At 42.3% G+C, this 19,108-nt stretch overlaps 6 protein-coding genes across 7 annotated transcripts; 4 read left to right on the forward strand and 2 right to left on the reverse strand.

Annotated features, from left to right (window-relative positions):
• Positions 1 to 3,723: 3,723 nt before the first annotated feature.
• On the reverse strand, positions 3,724 to 5,601 carry prkdc (protein kinase, DNA-activated, catalytic subunit). Its single transcript, XM_085763995.1, has 4 exons — positions 5,570 to 5,601; positions 5,157 to 5,358; positions 4,111 to 4,250; positions 3,724 to 4,013 (listed from the first exon to the last, which is right to left on the reverse strand). The coding sequence occupies exons 1-4, from the start codon at positions 5,599 to 5,601 to the stop codon at positions 3,809 to 3,811; spliced, it is 579 nt and encodes a 192-aa protein (XP_085620121.1). The 3' UTR covers positions 3,724 to 3,808.
• Positions 5,602 to 6,940: 1,339 nt separating this feature from the next.
• On the forward strand, positions 6,941 to 7,310 carry LOC146966342 (histone H4). The gene has a single exon (XM_085763055.1). It carries the CDS (start codon positions 6,952 to 6,954, stop codon positions 7,261 to 7,263), a length of 312 nt encoding a protein of 103 aa, XP_085619181.1. The 5' UTR covers positions 6,941 to 6,951; the 3' UTR covers positions 7,264 to 7,310.
• Positions 7,311 to 10,452: 3,142 nt separating this feature from the next.
• LOC146966343 (histone H2B 1/2) lies at positions 10,453 to 10,885 on the forward strand. The gene has a single exon (XM_085763422.1). It carries the CDS (start codon positions 10,464 to 10,466, stop codon positions 10,836 to 10,838), a length of 375 nt encoding a protein of 124 aa, XP_085619548.1. The 5' UTR covers positions 10,453 to 10,463; the 3' UTR covers positions 10,839 to 10,885.
• A 2,994-nt stretch (positions 10,886 to 13,879) lies between these two features.
• On the forward strand, positions 13,880 to 14,488 carry LOC146966344 (histone H1-like). Of its 2 annotated transcripts, XM_085763098.1 has the most exons (2): positions 13,880 to 14,284; positions 14,333 to 14,488. In XM_085763098.1, exons 1-2 carry the CDS (start codon positions 13,880 to 13,882, stop codon positions 14,486 to 14,488), a joined length of 561 nt encoding a protein of 186 aa, XP_085619224.1. The 2 variants fall into 2 exon arrangements, with proteins under 2 accessions (XP_085619224.1, XP_085619222.1); XM_085763096.1 differs by having other exon boundaries at positions 13,880 to 14,488.
• Positions 14,489 to 16,125: 1,637 nt separating this feature from the next.
• LOC146966345 (histone H2A-like) lies at positions 16,126 to 16,559 on the reverse strand. Its single transcript, XM_085763100.1, has one exon. It carries the CDS (start codon positions 16,556 to 16,558, stop codon positions 16,172 to 16,174), a length of 387 nt encoding a protein of 128 aa, XP_085619226.1. The 5' UTR covers position 16,559; the 3' UTR covers positions 16,126 to 16,171.
• A 332-nt stretch (positions 16,560 to 16,891) lies between these two features.
• LOC146966346 (histone H3) lies at positions 16,892 to 17,382 on the forward strand. The gene has a single exon (XM_085763099.1). The coding sequence runs from the start codon at positions 16,922 to 16,924 to the stop codon at positions 17,330 to 17,332; it is 411 nt and encodes a 136-aa protein (XP_085619225.1). The 5' UTR covers positions 16,892 to 16,921; the 3' UTR covers positions 17,333 to 17,382.
• The last annotated feature ends 1,726 nt before the right edge of the window (positions 17,383 to 19,108 follow it).

A 19,108-nucleotide genomic window follows, 5' to 3' on the forward strand; every position in this document is an offset into this window, starting at 1 on the left:
TCGGGCAGAACATCTCCCTCCAGGTCTGTTCACAGAGTTTATGTTCGTTGTTAAAATGTTGAGTCGTCAACAGATTGATTCTTTTCTCTTTTTACTTACTGCTTATTGCAAAAGAAAACTTTCAGGAGAGAGTCTGTATTCAAAGTTAAAAAGATAATATTCTTATATAGGCTATACATCCTGTTTTTTCTGTTCTGTTTTTACATTAACATATGCAAAATGGCAGACACCAGTGTACTGCTCGAATGCTTGCTGATGATGTGAGTTAGGACAGTTTCCTATGTTGGGAGGTTTGAGATGTTATAGGTCTGAGCTTTGGACGTTGGTTTTTATTTCTAAATATTTGCTTTGAGTTTGATGATAGGCTGCTTGTTTTTTTTATTGCTTATCATTACACACAGACACAGTAGTTTTGATTGTTAAAAAACATAGTGTTTGAGTATGCATAAGCATATGTACTTCAACACTGACGGACTAATCTGTGTGTGTTGTGTTTAATATCATAGATTTGTTTTATAATGCAAATTAAGTATTTGTGTTAAGATTACAGTTTCACTTGCATCCTTCATGCAATCAGATAAAAGGCCTCTCCAAACCAAGCTCCCGAGCTGAATTTTAACCCCAGCCTGCCCCTGACATTGGTGCAACAGCATCTTCTGTTTGATGTCTGCGAGGAAGCTCCAAGGTTCAAGACAAAATGTCAAATGCAAAATTTAATCAAAATGTATCCCCTATCCCTCAGTCTGACTCAGTACAGGTCAGGGTGAGATCATTGTAATTAATGTTAGATAATGACCTTTTGCTAATGGATGCATAAACACTGGGGTTAATGGTAAATACAGTCACACACCAATGAAACCTTGGGCGGCAATTTTTAGGTTCAGTATGTTGCCCTATAGTTAGGCTACTTTGAGGAGCCGGGAATCGAACAACTGAGCTCCTGATTAGAGGAACCTACCTGCTCTGCACAGAGATAACAAGATAATTTCTGCATTTTGTTTGCATGTTTTTTTTTTGTTTTTTTTTAGGTAGGCGAGCCAGTTCAGTTCTTTATAAAAACTGAGCAAATCTGACTTTCTCATCATCATCATCATAATCATCATCATCATCATCGCTCAGGATCCACTCCTCGAGCAGAACATCTCCCTCCAGGTCTGTTCACAGAGTTTACAGTATGTTCGTTTGTCAAAATGTTGAGTCGCAAACAGATTAATTAGGGTTTTTTTTGTTGAGCTCTCAGGGCCACCGTACCTTTTTTTTCATGTTACTTTACAAACATTTTTACAGAGTTCAGATTTTGTGTTTTTACAAGTAAGGAAAACATGACAAAGTCAATATAGCTTATTGTGTGTGTGTTTGTGTTAGTCATGTCTCCAGGTCTACTGCTCCTGCTCTTGGTGTCCTCCTGCCTCCCGGTCTCTGGTGATGAGGGGAAGACGATAGACGAAAAGACTGAGGGTTTTTTAAAGAAAAAATACCACAAACTTTTAGAATTCTTTACTATTGTATTAGATAAGACACCAGTAGCTAAAATACTGAAAATTGTGAAGTTTCTAGGACCACAGCAAAATGACCCTCTGGGCCCTGTCAAGTCTGGCCTTAAAGAGCTTCAGGTTAAGTCTGACAACCTTCATGCAGAGATGAGATGGGATGCCTGGGCCAGTGCCTACCTGGTACCAGTGAACAATATAGAGAAAGCCTGGGATAAATACACACAAAATCCAAACGATAAAAAGAGTTTCTACACATATTACAGCCAGTTTGCAGACAGCACTTCGGTCCTGCATCAGTACCTGACTGCTAAACCTGGTTCTGTTACACCGAACCTCGGTGACGTCCTGGCTGCCAGATTAAAGTGTCACGAAGAAGATGTCAAAGCCCAATTTCTGTATTTCAATCAAATCATGTACAGAGGCAAAACACTCGATGAGGAATACCAAAATGGCACAAACACCAATGCCACAGTTGCCACAAATGAGATGGCGTCCCAGTCGGCCTCAGCTTTGTTCGACTCATACAAGCGTTGCATCTCTGACAGCGATCCGTACATAGAGAGAGACATTGTCGAGCAAATCGACGACTCCAAGGGACACCAAGACATCGCCAATGATGTCAGGGTGTTTTTGGAAAAAACATACGTCAGGTACGAGTGGATAGTTGTTGCGTTTTCAACCAAAAACGATTATATTCTGCGATGGAGGAAAAGACACATCCTGTCAGGGTTTACTGAGGTAGTGCTAGGAGCCCTCACTGTGGCTGTAGCCAAACAGGTGAAGGGACGGCACACCATGGCTGGTGAAGTAAGACAAGTGATTGATGATTGCTTACCTCAGAAGTCACTGCCAAAGTTCTGTTCACACAAACAGGTAGAAGAGCAAATACGAGGATGTAAAGAAAAGGTGTCCGGAAAAACATTGTCTGAGACTATCACAGCCATCCACACTTTTAAAGCAAAGAGTCAGACTTCCGCCAGCGCTGTGGAAGCTCCTGAAGTTGAAACATCAGATGAGGAGTCTGAGCTCCCAGAGATCACCCCCCCACCTGAAAGCCAAAACCTACACAGGGGCGAGTGTGGCGAGGTTGCAGGGGAATTCATCATCTTAATTAAAAGTGATGAAGAGATAACGGGAGTGGATCCTTGCTCCAAAGTCCAGTGTCGGAATGGGGGCGAACCTGATAACATAAAAGACCCCCCCATTTGCCTGTGTAAATGCCAATACCCATTCTACGGCGACCTCTGCGAGAGGAACTTAGATACTTCCTGGAAGCCAGCCAGGCCACCCCCGCCAGTCAGGTCAACCCCGCCAGTCCAGTCACCCCCGCCAGACAAGCGACTGCCAGTCCAGCCACCTCCGACAATCAAGCCACATGGGCCAGTCAAAGCTCGCACACCTAAGTAAGTTGACGAAAGTTAAAGTAAAGTCTGCGACTTGGTCAGAAATTTCAAGATGATACCTCTCATGATCAATCGGATGATCAACCTCTGTCAACCCGCAACCACCGCACACACACACAGACACAGACACACAAGAAGAGTGTGTTTCATGCTGAGAGAGAAGTGAGATCGTTTTGGAGTCTCCGGTTGCTATTGATATGGTAGCCTATGTCTTCTGTGGGTGCATTATGGTTACTTTATGTGTGTGTGTGTGTGCAGGGGGTGGGAGGGTTGTTTGGCAGAGGGACCAAGTCGCGGACTATACTTTCGTCAACTTACCTACTGTAGCTTTAAACAGCAACAACAGCCTGCATATTCCTACAAATTTGTGTGAAAAAACTGATGTTACATTATTCAGTTGTGAACTGTAACTATAAGCCTACTAAGAATGTGATGATGCTGTTTACAGAATAATCGTATACAGTAGACTTCAAAACATGAGTTTCCAGCTTTGTGCTTTAAGCCTTGAATTGCTTCTTCGAAAATAAAAGATTTGAATGAATACAGTGGGTGTGACATTTTTTTTTAAGTGTGAAGCGAAAACATGAAACTGTCGGCATGAAGGGAGTCTGGTGAGAAATAATCACCTTTAACTTTTGCTGTAGACGTCACACAGTTCATATCTAATCTAAAAAATTACTGCAAGTTTGGAAAGTAGTCATTTATTTATTTTCGTTGATAATTTCAAGAACAAGAACAAGAAATGGTCAAAATGTTGATGTTTAAGTGTCCATTTCAGTTTTTAGTATTGAGTGTGAGATAATCCTGCCTTAACAACACATTGAACATCATTTATCACAGGTATAAAAACAGAAAACAGTTGAAACTCTTCAGTACAGACACATTTCCAGACGGTGTAGTAGATCGCCTGCATCACATCCAGGGCTCCCAGCCCTGCCAGACCCGGCCAAGCACATTGGGGTCGGTGGCCTGGTCCAGCAGACAGTCCACCTGCTTCTCCACCGATAAACCTGCAGCAGGAAGCGTCGCTCGGACGTTGTGCTCCGCGCTCCCCGAGGCCACGGCCTGCATCCCCGTGAAGGCAGCGTCCTTCTCAAAGCCCAGCTTCAGCTCCTCACTGACCACAGACAGAGCAGTTTATGTTTTTTTTTCTCTTTTATATAAAAAAACCAATGAAAACCTTTAGAGATTAACATCATCCTCAAGTTGAATACCTGGTTATAGCAGCAGGATTTGCTCCTTCCAGTTTCCTCCTGGCGAAGTTCACCTTCTGGAGAGGAAACCAGTTGATCTCTTTGGTGTTGACGCTCTCCGTCCACGTTCCTCCTTTCTTCAGTTGTTTCAGCTCAAAGTTCTGTAAAATGTTATAAGATTAGTTTATCACAGTGATGGGCCTTAATGTGAGGAAAACAAGCAATTTTTCAAAAGATGCTCTTGTTTTGAAACAATTAAAAACCAATTGCATTTATTATCTTTTCAACAAAATTGTACTGTTTTGCATTTGATTTGTCATTTGGACGACTTATACTACTAACTTTGCATGCACTGATGTGAGGGAAGGAAAAGTTGAAAACAGCAACGTGCAGTTAAATAAGGCCAGCGTTTGTGGGAAAATACAAAAATAGACATAGCCTACAGTACAGTATATAGCACACTTCTGAAAAAAGCAAAAACATACTGGATACTGGCACAATTTCATATATTGACATACATACTGTACGTAGCCCACATAAATATGTAGTATATATTAGTATGTCAGTATATGTCAATGTGACAGAGTCTGAGTCTCAGACATTTGCTGTATATGAGAAGATAAACATGTTTAAGATGAGGAAAGTAGAAATTATATTATATTTTTGTATCAAAATCAGATATTAAAGAATTTTTATTCTACTATTTGTTTATTGTTTTAATAAACATGCATATATACACTGTTACAATCTTTTATTTTATATAAAAATTATCAAATAGGTATTTTTTTAATAAATTGCACATATACAAATTTTACTAAAGTTACTTTTCTGTTTTCATAAACTTGCATCTTCATGCATCCAGATGTTGCTATAACTATAAATGTTTATTTTAGAGTTTGCATGTGTGGTTCCTTCACCCCACTTTCATTTATAACTATAACAACAGTTTAATATCACAGCTGTAATTGTCTGTAACTGTGACCACATCAGTCACACACTCGGCGCTGCTCTGGACTGAGAGCAACAGCTGTTTGATTTTTTTTGTTTTTTTTCCCCATTGGACCGACCTGCGTGGCTGAACCGAAGGCGTGACCGAAGTCGATGCCGATCATTCCTCCTGTCTCCGTGTTGATCATGAAGTTGGACAGATGTCGGTCTCCGATGCCCAGAATCCACTGGCTGACGCAGAGCAGAGCGTGAGAGCTGGTGAAGTGAGAGCGCAGCGAGAGGAAGGCCTCGGGGCTGTTGCACATCTTCAGAAACGCTCTCCTGGGGGAAAAAAAAAGAAGAAGAAAAAAGTGTTACTGCCAGTGTTAAATGTGGTGGCCCTGAAGTGCAAACCACAACGGCAAATCAGAGAACAACGGCAAAAGAGAAAACACAACGACAAATCAGAAAACACAAAAGCAAAAGAGAAAACACAACACAGAAAGAGAAAACATAACGACATTAACCAAACCGGAAAAGGTAGCCTAGGTACCCTCGAGTGGAATACGTCAATGCGGCCGCCATCTTGGTCAGGGGGAAGCCGTGTCTTGTGGTGGCCCTGAAGTGCAAACCACAACGGCAAATCAGAGAACAACGGCAAAAGAGAAAACACAACACAAAAAGAGAAAACACAACAGCAAATCAGAAAACACAAAAGCAAAAGAGAAAACACAACACAGAAAGAGAAAACATAACGACATTAACCAAACCGGAAAAGGTAGCTTAGGTACCCTCGAGTGGAATACGTCAATGCGGCCGCCATCTTGGTCAGGGGGAAGCCGTGTCTACTTCCTGCACTAGTCAACAGAGGCAGAGGTCTATCAACCATTAAAATCACCATACCTCGCTGAATATTCAACCGATTTTCAAGCCGTTTGATTTATTATAAATGTCAGACACATATTTATGATACAACAACAACAAAAAAATTTAGAAAAAATGTATTATTTTTTTTTTTTATGTATTAAACATACACTTAGATAGCCTACTCAGACACCCCACATGCATAAATACACTGTTTTCTGATTTGCCGTTGTTTAGTAATTTGTCGTTGTGTTTTCTCTTTTTGTGTTGTGTTTTCTCTTTTTGTGTTGTGTTTTCTGTTTTGCCGTTGTGTTTTCTGTTTTTGTGTTGTGTTTTCTGTTTTTGTGTTGTGTTTTCTCTTTTTGTGTTGTGTTTTCTCTTTTTGTGTTGTGTTTTCTCTTTTGCCGTTGTGTTTTCTCTTTTTGTGTTGTGTTTTCTCTTTTTGTGTTGTGTTTTCTCTTTTGCCGTTGTTGTCTAATTTGCCGTTGTGTTTTGCACTTCAGGGCCACCGTAGTTAAAGGCCCGATTTTATTACAGTAATAAGAGTCTTTACTCACTTCAGGAGGTCATGGGCACCAGATGCATCACTTTCAAAAAGTTGCTGACCACTTCAGCACGTTTTGCTTTCCTGATGAAAAAAACTCAAATTTTAGGCTATCTGATATCACTTAATTGATGATGAGGGGATCAAATGCTTTGGATTGTAAATTTAGTGCAACTCGAGCTGATGTAGCCTAATAGCCTGATGACATGCAGGCAGACTGATAGCTACATGAGTTGGTGTAAAATTATAATCCAATTATTTTGTTGGCATGTTTGAAGTGACAGTTTATGAGGATAACACGTTTCATTACATTAGCCTAAATGAAGTAATTGTTTGTCGGGGTTTCGTCAATGGCTTGTCAGCCTCAAGTGGTGGCGCCAGTGCACCAGAAGTCATTATGAACGGCTTGGAAATGCACAGGAGGGGGCGTTACTTTAGGTGTCGTCTCCCACGTCCTCAGAGAGGGTTTGAATAGTGGTGAATCCGCAAGTTGTGATCATTGAGTAGCTTTCTACTAAACAGTAAACATGTCTGGAAGAGGAAAAGGAGGAAAGGGACTCGGTAAAGGAGGCGCCAAGCGGCACCGTAAAGTCCTCCGTGATAACATCCAGGGCATCACCAAGCCCGCCATCCGCCGTCTGGCTCGCCGCGGCGGAGTCAAGCGCATCTCCGGCCTCATCTACGAGGAGACCCGCGGGGTGTTGAAGGTCTTCCTGGAGAACGTCATCCGGGACGCCGTCACCTACACCGAGCACGCCAAGAGGAAGACCGTCACCGCCATGGACGTGGTCTACGCCCTCAAGAGACAGGGCCGCACTCTGTACGGCTTCGGAGGTTAAACATCATCACCACAACTAGACAACACAACGGCTCTTTTCAGAGCCACACAACCAGTCTGAACGAGCTCATATTTTCTGTACTTTGACATGATCTTGTAATGTAAAAAGATCTGAAATAGTCCAGGCAAAATAGCGTTTTACGACAGACTAATTGTCACAGAAGGTTTTTCACCATACATCATTTCTATGAGGTGTCTAGAACAACATACTAAAAGTCCTAAGAAATCCTAGTTGGGGAAATATGTTTAATTTGCATCATTATTTACTGTATAAAGTTTATGGTGCTGACAATACACCCCAATGGGGCTATTTTTTCCCTTTACTCCTATCACAATGAAACTTTACATGATGAAAGTATCCATGAAATGTAACATTTTTTGTATTACAAGTTTCTTTGAAAATGAATCTGAATATGCAAATGAGCCTTACACTAATCAAATATGCTCAAAATACACCCGAATAGGCTTCTTTTTTTCCTTTACTCCTACCACAATCACACTTCACACAATAAAAGTATACATGAAAAGAAACATTTCTGTATTTCAAGTTTCTTGGAAAATTAATTTTAAATATGTAAATGAGCTCAACACTAATTGACTTATGGTCAAGAAGCCATAAAGCCACAAGCAGCAACAGGGGCCAAATAACTAACACATTCATGTCCATTCAATAAGTTAACCTATGACAAATTTGGTCTTGTAAATTTGAGAAAATCAAACATTTTGAGAAATTCTTTCAGATGTTTTACTTTTCAATTATGTATAGAAACACATTCTGATAGCTGTTGTGATTAGAATATTTAGATAATATGATTTTTGACATTTTAGTCTAACATTAGGTGGAAAGCATCATTTCTATCACACCACAAAAAAGTTGTTTTTCCAAACAAAATTATGAAAATAACCCATGTTTCAGAACATTTATTGAAATTTCAGCTGCATAATTTCCCAAACTGCAAAATATTATTAGTTTCACTGTTAATTTTTTATGAATTTTATGTGAAAATGTGTGTTGTGATGGAAATGACTGTGTGGTGGAAAGGACTTGACGTGTTGGAAATGACATTTGACATAGAAATTGCTGAACAAATCATCACCTCCCAAAAAAAAAAAAAGGGATGGAAATGACTATGGTCTGTTGTCTGTGACAATCTGTCAAATTAAAAAAAAAAAAAAATCTCATGCTATATTGGCATGATGATCTCAGCTTTAAAGCTAGCAATAAATGTACACAAAATACACAATATTAAATATTATTTTTTACGTTATTTGTACATTCAAAGGAAATATTAGCTGTTTGGAAATGACGACCAATAAACATACTCTTTGTTTTGAAAGCATTAAACCTTGATTTTCTCTACTTGCAGTTCCTTCCAGGGAGTCAACTCTGCTCTCCTTACAATGACTGTTAGAGTAATTAAAAGTATATTTAACCTTTAAAAAACATCCCTAAAGTTACATTTTGTGGCATGTGGTGGAAATGACAGAGAACCCAAGGGACAGGTGTTCAAAAAAGACATAAAACACTAACATAGCTTACAACACATGATACATTTCATTAAAATAGGGATTTAGGAACCACTTGTCTATAAAGTTACTATTAGATCACAATTTAATTCAACATTAGGAGGGATTGAATGTCACAAATCTGGCCCAGGGACAAAGGGAATATAGTAAAAACAATACAACCTATGATTTATATAGTCAAATTAAAAAGTGATCTATAATATCATTTTTCAGTTCCTCTTGATGTCATGAAAGTGTGCCAAAAATAAAAAACAGGGATGCAAACGGGTCAGGACCAAAAAAGAGAGGAATTTCCCGGGGGGGGGGGGGGGGGGGTGGGGGGGTTTCACCATTAACAAATGATTACATTACAATATCACGGAAAAGTCAATTTCCAGTAGTTCAACCCCAACCAAGTATTGAGTGCATATAGATGGACATAGTTTTCAGAAGGCCAACATTTCTAAATTAAAATACTTTAAAAAAAAAAATTCCTTTGCAATATTTCCATTTATACTGATTTTTAGGTCTTCACTGAATGTTAGTCATAATTATTACTATTAAAATAAACTGAATAAATAAAGACATGGGATGTTTCATTCAGTGTGTAATGGACATATAGGCCTATATAATGTGTTAGTTTCACTTTAATTGAACACATTCTACATCGCGGAGGCGACGTCTTTCCACTCAGGGCTTCCTTCACCTCTGAAACGGGGCAGAGCTCCGTGGAAACACCTGCCTGACACAGCAACGTAGGGAACCGTGCGTGTCCGCGGTGCACAGCTCCACATGCACGGGGGGGGGGGGGGAAACGGCGTCGCCGTCGCACCGAATGCACGCGGATACGCGCCGCTTTAATGAGCGCGCATGTCGCGCGGCTACTTTGGAGGTCGGCTGTTATCAGTATAATCAGAGACAACCATGAATGAGTTCGCCTCAGTTTCACGTGATTGTCACTGTCAACCTGTAGAAAAACATTTTACTGACCCCAGCTGAGACGCTGAGACCCCCCTCCTCCCCTCAAAACAAAAACTCTTCGGATCTGAACGATTCACACAAGTCACCTAATTGGTCATCAAAAAAGCGAGTTTCGCTTTTCGGCGCGCTGTTTGCATCCCTGAAAAAAACAAGAAATGTGTTTCAGTTTTTGTTAGCCTATATCTGCCAGGGACACAAATTCTACGATAGTTGAAGAATCGCCTCAGTTTTCACCATAGACTGTATATGTAAGAGGTTTTCACTAACAATAAACATTGTCAAAACCAGACTGTTCGGTTCATTAATTAATTAGTTTGTTGGATTAATAATAATTGATGGAAAGAGCAGTTTGGCCAGTATAAATGTTTAGCAGACTGTGTTGTAGCTAGGATATAGCCCAACTTTGACAAAGCCAGTCACTACAATATTTGATAAAAAAATAAAATAAAATAAAAAAATCCTAAACCTATTATTCTCCTTATGAAATGATTTTATTGTCATTAAATGGCCCATATCATATGTGCCCGCTTTTTCTGTGCATAAATTGTCCAGACTTTGCATTAAACTGTTAAAGTCCGCGCCACTCCCTCAACCTTACTCGGCAGTCCAGCCAATCACAGGAGGGGGGCCTCACAGTCAATTTGCATACAGCTTGTATAAATGCAGTCGCCTCCTTCCCGTCAGCATTGTGGTTTGTACGATCCTCTGATCAACATGCCTGAACCCGCAAAGTCCGCGCCCAAGAAGGGCTCCAAGAAAGCCGTCACTAAGACCGCCGGGAAGGGCGGCAAGAAGAGGAGAAAGACCAGGAAGGAGAGCTACGCCATCTACGTGTACAAGGTGCTCAAGCAGGTCCACCCCGACACCGGCATCTCGTCCAAGGCCATGAGCATCATGAACTCGTTTGTCTCGGACATCTTCGAGCGCATCGCCGCCGAGGCCTCTCGTCTGGCTCACTACAACAAGCGCTCCACCATCACCTCCAGGGAGATCCAGACCGCCGTCAGGCTGCTGCTGCCCGGGGAGCTGGCCAAGCACGCCGTGTCCGAGGGCACCAAGGCCGTCACCAAGTACACCAGCTCCAAGTAAACACCTCTGCTGTTTACACCCAACACAAAGGCTCTTTTCAGAGCCACACACACAATCTGAAAGTGCAAACTATCTTTTAACTTTACAAATCTACTTTACTTGACACAGCTGTTCAGTAACTGTAGGGTGGTTCATCAGTATTTGGATCAATCAGCTATTATTACGCTAACGTGACTTGTAATGGTAAATTTGAATATTCCTTCTTTTAATCACATGAGACTTCCCCACACCCTGCTCCCCCCTATAACAGATCTCATTTTGTGTATTTTAATGTCTCTAGACCTTGTAATTGTAATTTAAATCTCTTTGTAGAATTCCCACCTTCTCACAGACATCAGACTTTTAGTTGCAATTGTAAATTCAATTCCTTTGCATTTCAGTACCTGAGACACCCAACCTCTCACTTTCTCATCATTATTAAAAAACCTTTTGTATTTTAAATTGTGTTGACTAGACCTCTTAACTTAAGGCCGTCACCAAGTACACCAGCTCCAAGTAAACACCTCTGCTGTTTCAACCCGACCCAAAGGCTCTTTTCAGAGCCACACACTTCATCTGAAAGTGCAAAATATCCTTTTTAATCCTTTAATTAATCGCAAACATTATCTGACAGTTGCATGCAAGTGTGACCATAATGAAACGATCAATAAATCTAGACAATGCGACAAATGGCATCAGTTGGTGTCACTAATGTAGTTATCACTAGAGCACTGGAAAAGAGAGTAACGACAACATTGGTTCAATGGAAGCGCCTCCTGATGGCGGAACATGGGTTTTGCAAAAGCGCCCAAGAACTGACATCTCTGCATTGTTGGTGAATGAGCAAGTGTGGTATTTTCAATAATTTAAGGACATTTATAGATCACCCACGTTAATAGCATCATTGAGGACCCTTTACAGATAAATATGAACACATAGGCAAGTAAAAAAAAAAAAAAAGTAGTTGTCTACATTAATGTTTCAATCTACATTTTGTAATAAACAAATTATAAGTATAATTTGATATGACCAAGACATCTAAAAACAAATACACGGCCGTTTTCATGAATTTACAAGCAAGTGGGCAACACACTTACATTGGAGTGAATGGGTTTTCTGGGCGCATTTGCAATACCCACATCCTGCCACTCGGGGCGCAAAACCCCTCAGCACGGGAGTCAATGGTGGTGTCGTTACTCTCTTTTCCAGTGCTCTAGTTATCACCAGAGCAACAATGTAGCCAATGAATATTTCGGACTTGCTGTGGAAGTGTGGGAAGTTTATTTAAGTGCTTGTAGCGGTCCTCTGTTAAACGATGGTTCCTGTGTAGCCTACTGATTGATGAGGCGTCGCGAGTTGGAAGCTGTTTCTTCATTAGGCCACAAGTTATAATGTTGCCAACATCAACACTGTAAACAAAGTTAATCAATAAATGTATTCACTATCACTAAACTAACCATGAATAACAATAATACAGTATTTGCATTAAAAAAATGACCATTAAAACTTTGGCCGTTTCATTCCTTTATAAACATTGTCCATAGATTAAGAGTAAAACAAACAAAAAAAAGCCACACACTTCATCTAAAGCAAAAATCCTCACCTCATTATAGTGTGTGTGTATAATTAATACTAAGGTACAACTGTCTCGGTAGTGATGTGGTTGCAAGAGAAGCACTAATCAATAATATCTTGTGTAATAATAATAACTGTATGGTATAATGGATTGAATCACTTGTGGCCGCTGGGGACATTGGTTAGAAAATGTTCCTATTTCCTTTATTGCTGATGTAAGTGTGGGTGTGTGTGTTCTGTAACGAAGAATAAAAAAAAACAGAATTTCAGAACAGTTTACATTATGTGCTACTACATCCAGTACCAAGAATGGTAGTTAAGCATCCAATAAAAGTATGAAGAATCATCAATGTACAACAATGAATACAGAAATAATAATAAAACAAAAAAGTCTTTCTCTCTCTGGTCTCCACCAATTTTTTCCTTCAGCACAGTCATCACATTTAAATTACTTCCCATGCTAATCAGTCTCAGACCCAGCTGCCAAATTCATCCCTTCTCTCTTTCCTGCAACATTTTGTTTTATGTTATCCTTTTGTTTCTGAATTGGACTAAAGATGATCACTGCCTCATGTTCACCAGGCAGCTGCTTTGATTAAAAATCAGTGATCGGTGTTGACACATGACAAATAGCTTAAAAATAAATGTGCTTTACACTTTCATATATCATTACTCCATCCATTTTCCTCATGCACATGCAAAAGTTTACTCAAAACGTGTTAATGTTACTTTCTAGTCAACTGGCAAAACAGATTCCCTTTCATTATTACTATCAGCCAGGCCCAGGACTGATCCATCCTGTCCTCACACTCAACACTATACTGTATCTGGAACATATCTATCTTACATCTTACTTTACAATACAACTAGGCCACACTGTTAATCACTGTTTCATTTCTAAACATGATCAATTATATGGTATCCTCATAATTAAATGTTCATAACTTGAGGTTTTGGTTTCAGTCGAGCTGGGCCATCAGCAGTGTGTTTGCTGCTAAGAGAAGAACTCAAATTTACAATATACTGAACATCAGTGGGAGGTAATTTTTAATCAGGATCTCTGAACAAACATGTTGACGAGCTAGAAAACTAGTTCTGGTGAAATTGTGGTGCATTTTATATGGTTTTAGAAGATATAAAAGTGGGGAAAGTCACTGAACTGCGGTGCCCGACGAGGTGATCAGCTGAGGTTTAGAGGCTCCACAAACAAAACCCAGAGGCAATCAGAGCTCCTCATGACCTGAATATGAAGAGAATAAAGTCCGCTATCAGCTCAGTTCATTAGCAGGATTTATTAACTTTCTCACATTGATTTTTGAGGCTTTTTTGAGCGACGAGAAAACACAAAGTGTCCCTGTGTCGAGGCTGCACAGAGGAGCCACGGCTGGACTGAGTCTCCACGGTTCTCATGGTGTGTTTAAGTACCGCCTCCTGCTCCGGGATTCCCAACACTTCACTCAGTGAATCCAAGCCGTACAGAGAAAACAATGGCAGAAGTTGCTCCAGCTCCAGCCGCCGCCCCGGCCAAAGCGGCCAAGAAGAAGGCCGTCAAGCCCAAGAAAGTCGGTCCCAGCGTCAGCGAGCTCATCGTGAAGGCTGTCGGTGCCTCCAAGGAGCGCAGCGGTGTGTCTTTGGCCGCTTTGAAGAAAGCTCTGGCTGCAGGAGGCTACGATGTGGAGAAGAACAAGTCCCGCGTCAAAACCGCTCTCAAGAGCCTGGTGACCAAGGGCACTCTGGTCCAGACCAAGGGAACCGGAGCGTCCGGCTCCTTCAAGATGAACAAGAAGGCCGAGCCCAAAGCCAAGAAGCCCGCAGCCAAGAAGGCCGCTCCTAAAGCCAAGAAGCCCGCAGCGAAGAAACCCGCAGCGGCCAAGAAGTCCCCCAAGAAGGCGGTGGCAGCCAAGAAGCCAGCGGCTAAGAAGTCCCCCAAGAAGGCCAAGAAGCCAGCAGCTGCTCCCAAGAAAGCAGCTAAGAGCCCCAAGAAGGCAACCAAGAGCCCCAAGAAGGTGGTCAAGAAGGCCCCCGCTGCCAAGAAGTCCCCCGCTAAGAAGGTGGCCAAGCCTAAGGTCAAGAAGGCAGCACCCAAGAAGAAGTGAGCTGTTCCTCAGACACCGAAAAATAATATCAAACGGCTCTTTTAAGAGCCACACACATTTCTCTAAAAGAGCTGATTCCTTTAGGCCTAATATAATTCTTTGAGATGTTGACACTAAACATTTAGTCAATGGCAGAGTGAAAGGTGCTTTAACTTCGTTGCACTAAACTAAATATAGTGTGGCTACAGGGACAAATATATATAGGCTATATTTTTTTTATAGCAAAAAGTAATTTGTAATATAAACAAACCTGCTTTACTGACTGTATTGCAGTAAAAAAAAAAAAAAAATCAAGATCAGGGAAATGGGCTACTTGAGTTGAATGAACTTGACAGAAACTTTGCTTCCTGTTGAAAATATTAGAGTCAAAAGTAATAAACAATTAACCATTCAATGCAAAAGATGTAAGAATCAAATAGTTTAGTTTACTCACACTACAATCAACCTACTCAATGTGATTTTATTTTTTATTTTTTTATTTATTTTACACATAAAGATAACAGTGATAAATCTAGTTGAACATTACTGTAAAACAAAACAAGATTTCCACATGGGTCTGTGACATTTGCAATTAATTGCATGTTTCACAGTGGTTTCAAATTAAATGTTTATTAATTCTTAATGTTAAATTAACTATGAAACACAACTGGGCAGATGTGGGTGGGAATAATGGAGCCGCCTCATTAAGACAAGGATGGATCTGGATCTATTCATTGTGTAAATCGGGGTTATTAGTTGACTAACATTAAAATCTAGCAGTGAAAAAATAATTGTGTAAATCGAAATAAAAGTAAAAATGACTTCTAAAAATTAAGACTAAATAAAAACTAGTCCATTCTTCAAAAAATAAATCAAAACTGCTTCATAACTTGAACTAATTAAAACTGAACTGAAATAAAAACTATAACAGCCTTGGTATAAACACAAGGTAGGATAATGGGATACTAATCTAAGATATTTGGAGTAGCCTATGTTGTGACTGAATGTTTGTTTGTGGTACATGACATTAATCACATGGATCATATCAGGTTCAGATCAGGGAGCGATGCAGGTGCGTTTATGGTCGACTCCGCAGGTACAGGAGGGAGAAACATGGTGTGGGAACAACAGAAGTCCTGCACTGTTTATGTTTGTAGCTGAACACTGAAATATTTAATACAATATTTAGCACTGGTTTATAATTATAAAGATTACTTGGTGGTGCTCTAGAGGTATTTTATTCCTTGCAGTAAAATACCCACGTTTTATAATCTGGACCACAACAAGAAGACCAAAAAAAAACGAAGAGAAAGAAAGAAATGCCGTCGATGTGATTTTATGATTTAAAATTAGCCCAACTTAAATTTCTAAACAAATATAGATGTAGGCTACCACAGTCCTGTATTTTGTTGCCACTTTCAACCAGGGTAGCTAAAGGAACTTAGTCAGTGTAGCCTCTTTGATCTGTTAATCGATGTTATCGTTTATGTATCAATTCACCATCACTTCCTTTAGCGAAACTCCCTCAAAAGGAAATAGCCTACCTTAACTAATAGGCATTTACACAATACAGTATAAGATTATGTACAATGGTACATCATGAAAAAAAAGAATAAAATAACGGGTAATAGGAATTTCGCTCTTTTAGGGTTCGAGTATGTGGCTCTTAAAAGAGCCTTTGTGTTGGTGATGTCCAGGGGAAGTTTACTTGGCCTTGCCGGGCTTCTCGGTCTTCTTGGGCAGGAGAACAGCCTGGATGTTGGGCAGCACACCACCCTGAGCGATGGTGACTCCTCCCAGCAGCTTGTTGAGCTCCTCGTCGTTGCGGACGGCCAGCTGCAGGTGACGGGGGATGATCCTGGTCTTCTTGTTGTCGCGGGCAGCGTTTCCAGCCAACTCGAGGATCTCAGCGGTCAGGTACTCGAGCACAGCCGCCAGGTAGACGGGAGCACCAGCCCCCACACGCTGAGCATAGTTTCCTTTGCGGAGATGTCTGTGGACACGACCCACTGGGAACTGGAGCCCAGCACGGGAGGAGCGGGTCTTTGCCTTTGCTCTGGCCTTTCCTCCGGTCTTTCCTCTTCCACTCATGGTTGATTTGTCTCTTTAGTCTGGGTACAAAAGAAATGTGAGGCTCCACAGCTCAACTGTGTCTTATATGAGCGCAGGAGCGGGACGCTTTGTGGCGGACCAACCAGAGAGAGGCTCCAGCAGCGGCTTCCTGCTCTGGGTTTGTCCGGGCTTTTTCAAAGCTGTTTCCTCCAATGAGCAGCAGAGACTCGGGCGGCGGGTTGGTCCTGTGGGCGGCGCTGAGCTCCAGCTGGAGCCCCTCACCAATCACCAGCCACAGACGTCGAGCAGCGTCACTGTGTCCCAGCCGGTCCCAGGCTTTAAGAGCCGAGTGCCGCGGCGGTTCATCACACTTTTCTCCAGTTTAGAGAAAGACTCAGTGAAATGGCAAGAACCAAGCAGACCGCTCGTAAGTCCACCGGAGGCAAAGCCCCCAGGAAGCAGCTGGCCACCAAGGCTGCCCGGAAGAGCGCCCCGGCCACCGGCGGCGTCAAGAAGCCTCACCGTTACAGGCCCGGTACCGTGGCTCTCCGTGAGATCCGTCGTTACCAGAAATCCACCGAGCTGCTCATCCGCAAGCTGCCCTTCCAGCGCCTGGTGCGGGAGATCGCCCAGGACTTCAAGACCGACCTGCGTTTCCAGAGCTCCGCCGTCATGGCTCTGCAGGAGGCCAGCGAGGCTTACCTGGTGGGTCTGTTCGAGGACACCAACCTGTGCGCCATCCACGCCAAGAGGGTCACCATCATGCCCAAAGACATCCAGCTGGCCCGCCGCATCCGTGGAGAGAGAGCTTAAACGAGACTGCTCCCACTAAAACAACAACAACGGCTCTTTTAAGAGCCACTTCACTCTAAACTCGAGAGCAATGACCCATGACCTGTGCCAATAGGCTACATATATGACATAATTACTATACACCATAAGTATTTCAAAGCGTTTTTGTTTTTAACAATACAAGATACAACTGTTTTTAATTGCTTGTGTCCCAAACCTCTGCTTTCTTTTTTGAATGAAGCAAACTACACCACTGCTGTCTCGAGGCATCTTTATTATGTCCTTGAAACATGAATACATTTATATAGGGACGAATAGCTGATGTCATGACATCGGGTAATGGTTATCATACGAAAATATGAAAGATCAGAGGGCTTTAATTCTGATAATATTTCTGATTACGATTAATACAAATTGTCTTCAGCATATAGGCCTAAGGAAAAGGAGGAAGACATATGAGTTTAGACTTGTTTATTGCGAAGCTGATGTAGTCCAATGCCACACTGTGCCACAGTACACAAGCATTAACACACCAGCACACGAGATCCTTCTCTGTTCCAAGGCATGAGTTAATAATCCTAATGGAGAACTACACTCAAAACGTCATACACACGTCATGTTACAGAGGGCAGGGACGATAATTACGCATTGTTACGCACAGAGGTAACAGGCTGTGTGATAAACACATATCCATCGCAATATAATTACACACGCCGAGATTGTATGCGCGGAGTATGGTCTCACTGGCTGCTGGCCGTGCTCAGCACTGCGCGAGACAGGGTGGTCTCAGACACATCACGGAGGTAAAACCGCGTAAAAGCGCACGGTGAAGCCCAAGAGGCTGCCGCGCAGATGCCCGCTACAGCCACGCCTCTGAGGAGGGCTGTGGAGGAGGACATAGCTCTGGTTGAATGGGCATGGATGCCAGGCGGGGGATCCCGGCCTGATGTGACGTATGCCTGTGAGATGACGTCACATAACCAGTGGGTGTGTGTCCCTGGGAGTGCTCTCTGTAGTGAACAAACAGCTGTTGTGTGCGTCTGAGGGCGCACCGGGCAGAGCCGGTGTAATGACTCCTCTCCTTCACCCACGTGGGGAGGGGGAAAGAAGCCTTCCAGTGTGATAACCCTCGATCTGAACGAGCTAGTTATGACTTTAGGCATGAATGAGGGATTCGGTCTTGCGCTCCCGTCTGATCTGATGACGAGACAGGACGGGGAGACAGAGAGGGCACATAAATCACTCACTCTCTTAGCTGAGCACAGGGCTAAGAGGATCGCAGTCTTCAGAGACAGATGTTTGAGTGAAGCGTCTGAGAGGGGCTCGAAAGGAGGCTCTCCCAGAGCGCGTAACACCAAGGAGAGATCCCATTGTGGAGCCAGGGGGCGCGTAATGGGTCTCTGACGACTCACTCCCTTAAGGAAACGCTTAAGCAGAGGATGTGAGAACACCGACCTCTCACCAAAACCTTCATGACAGGAAGAAATAGCAGCAGCAAATGTCTTCACTGTAGAAAGAGCCAGATTCCTGTCCACCAAGAGCTGGAGGAATGTCAATATCTGAGGCAGAGCGCACGATGTTGGATCAATGAATTTCTCCACACACCAGCGCTGAAACGCAGACCATTTAGCTGCGTAACAGGCTTTAGTAGAGGAAGCTCTCGCACCCTGGACGGTGCGGACCACTGCAGGGGTCAGACCCAGCCTCTCTAAGCGCTCCCGCTCAGGGGCCAGGCCCATAGCGGTTGGCCTATTACCGGGAAGTGTAGGATCGCTCCCCCCATCTGTGAGAGCGCGT

This window comes from Trachurus japonicus, chromosome 20 (genome assembly GCF_045865225.1).
Source record: "Trachurus japonicus isolate A0001 chromosome 20, Traja_1.0".
Taxonomy (NCBI): Eukaryota; Metazoa; Chordata; class Actinopteri; order Carangiformes; family Carangidae; genus Trachurus; species Trachurus japonicus.

Bases quoted from the DNA above. Each gene is read 5' to 3' on its own strand.
- prkdc (XM_085763995.1), bottom strand. From the start codon at position 5,601: ATGGCGGCCGCATTGACGTATTCCACTCGAGG. The intron at 5,359-5,569 runs GTACCTAGGCTA...TTTTTCCCCCAG, and splicing joins TTGACGTATTCCACTCGAGG to GAGAGCGTTTCTGAAGATGT. The intron at 4,014-4,110 runs GTATTCAACTTG...GTCTGTGGTCAG, and splicing joins AATCCTGCTGCTATAACCAG to TGAGGAGCTGAAGCTGGGCT.
- LOC146966342 (XM_085763055.1), top strand. From the start codon at position 6,952: ATGTCTGGAAGAGGAAAAGGAGGAAAGGGACTCGGTAAAGGAGGCGCC.
- LOC146966343 (XM_085763422.1), top strand. From the start codon at position 10,464: ATGCCTGAACCCGCAAAGTCCGCGCCCAAGAAGGGCTCCAAGAAAGCC.
- LOC146966344 (XM_085763096.1), top strand. From the start codon at position 13,880: ATGGCAGAAGTTGCTCCAGCTCCAGCCGCCGCCCCGGCCAAAGCGGCC.
- LOC146966345 (XM_085763100.1), bottom strand. From the start codon at position 16,558: ATGAGTGGAAGAGGAAAGACCGGAGGAAAGGCCAGAGCAAAGGCAAAG.
- LOC146966346 (XM_085763099.1), top strand. From the start codon at position 16,922: ATGGCAAGAACCAAGCAGACCGCTCGTAAGTCCACCGGAGGCAAAGCC.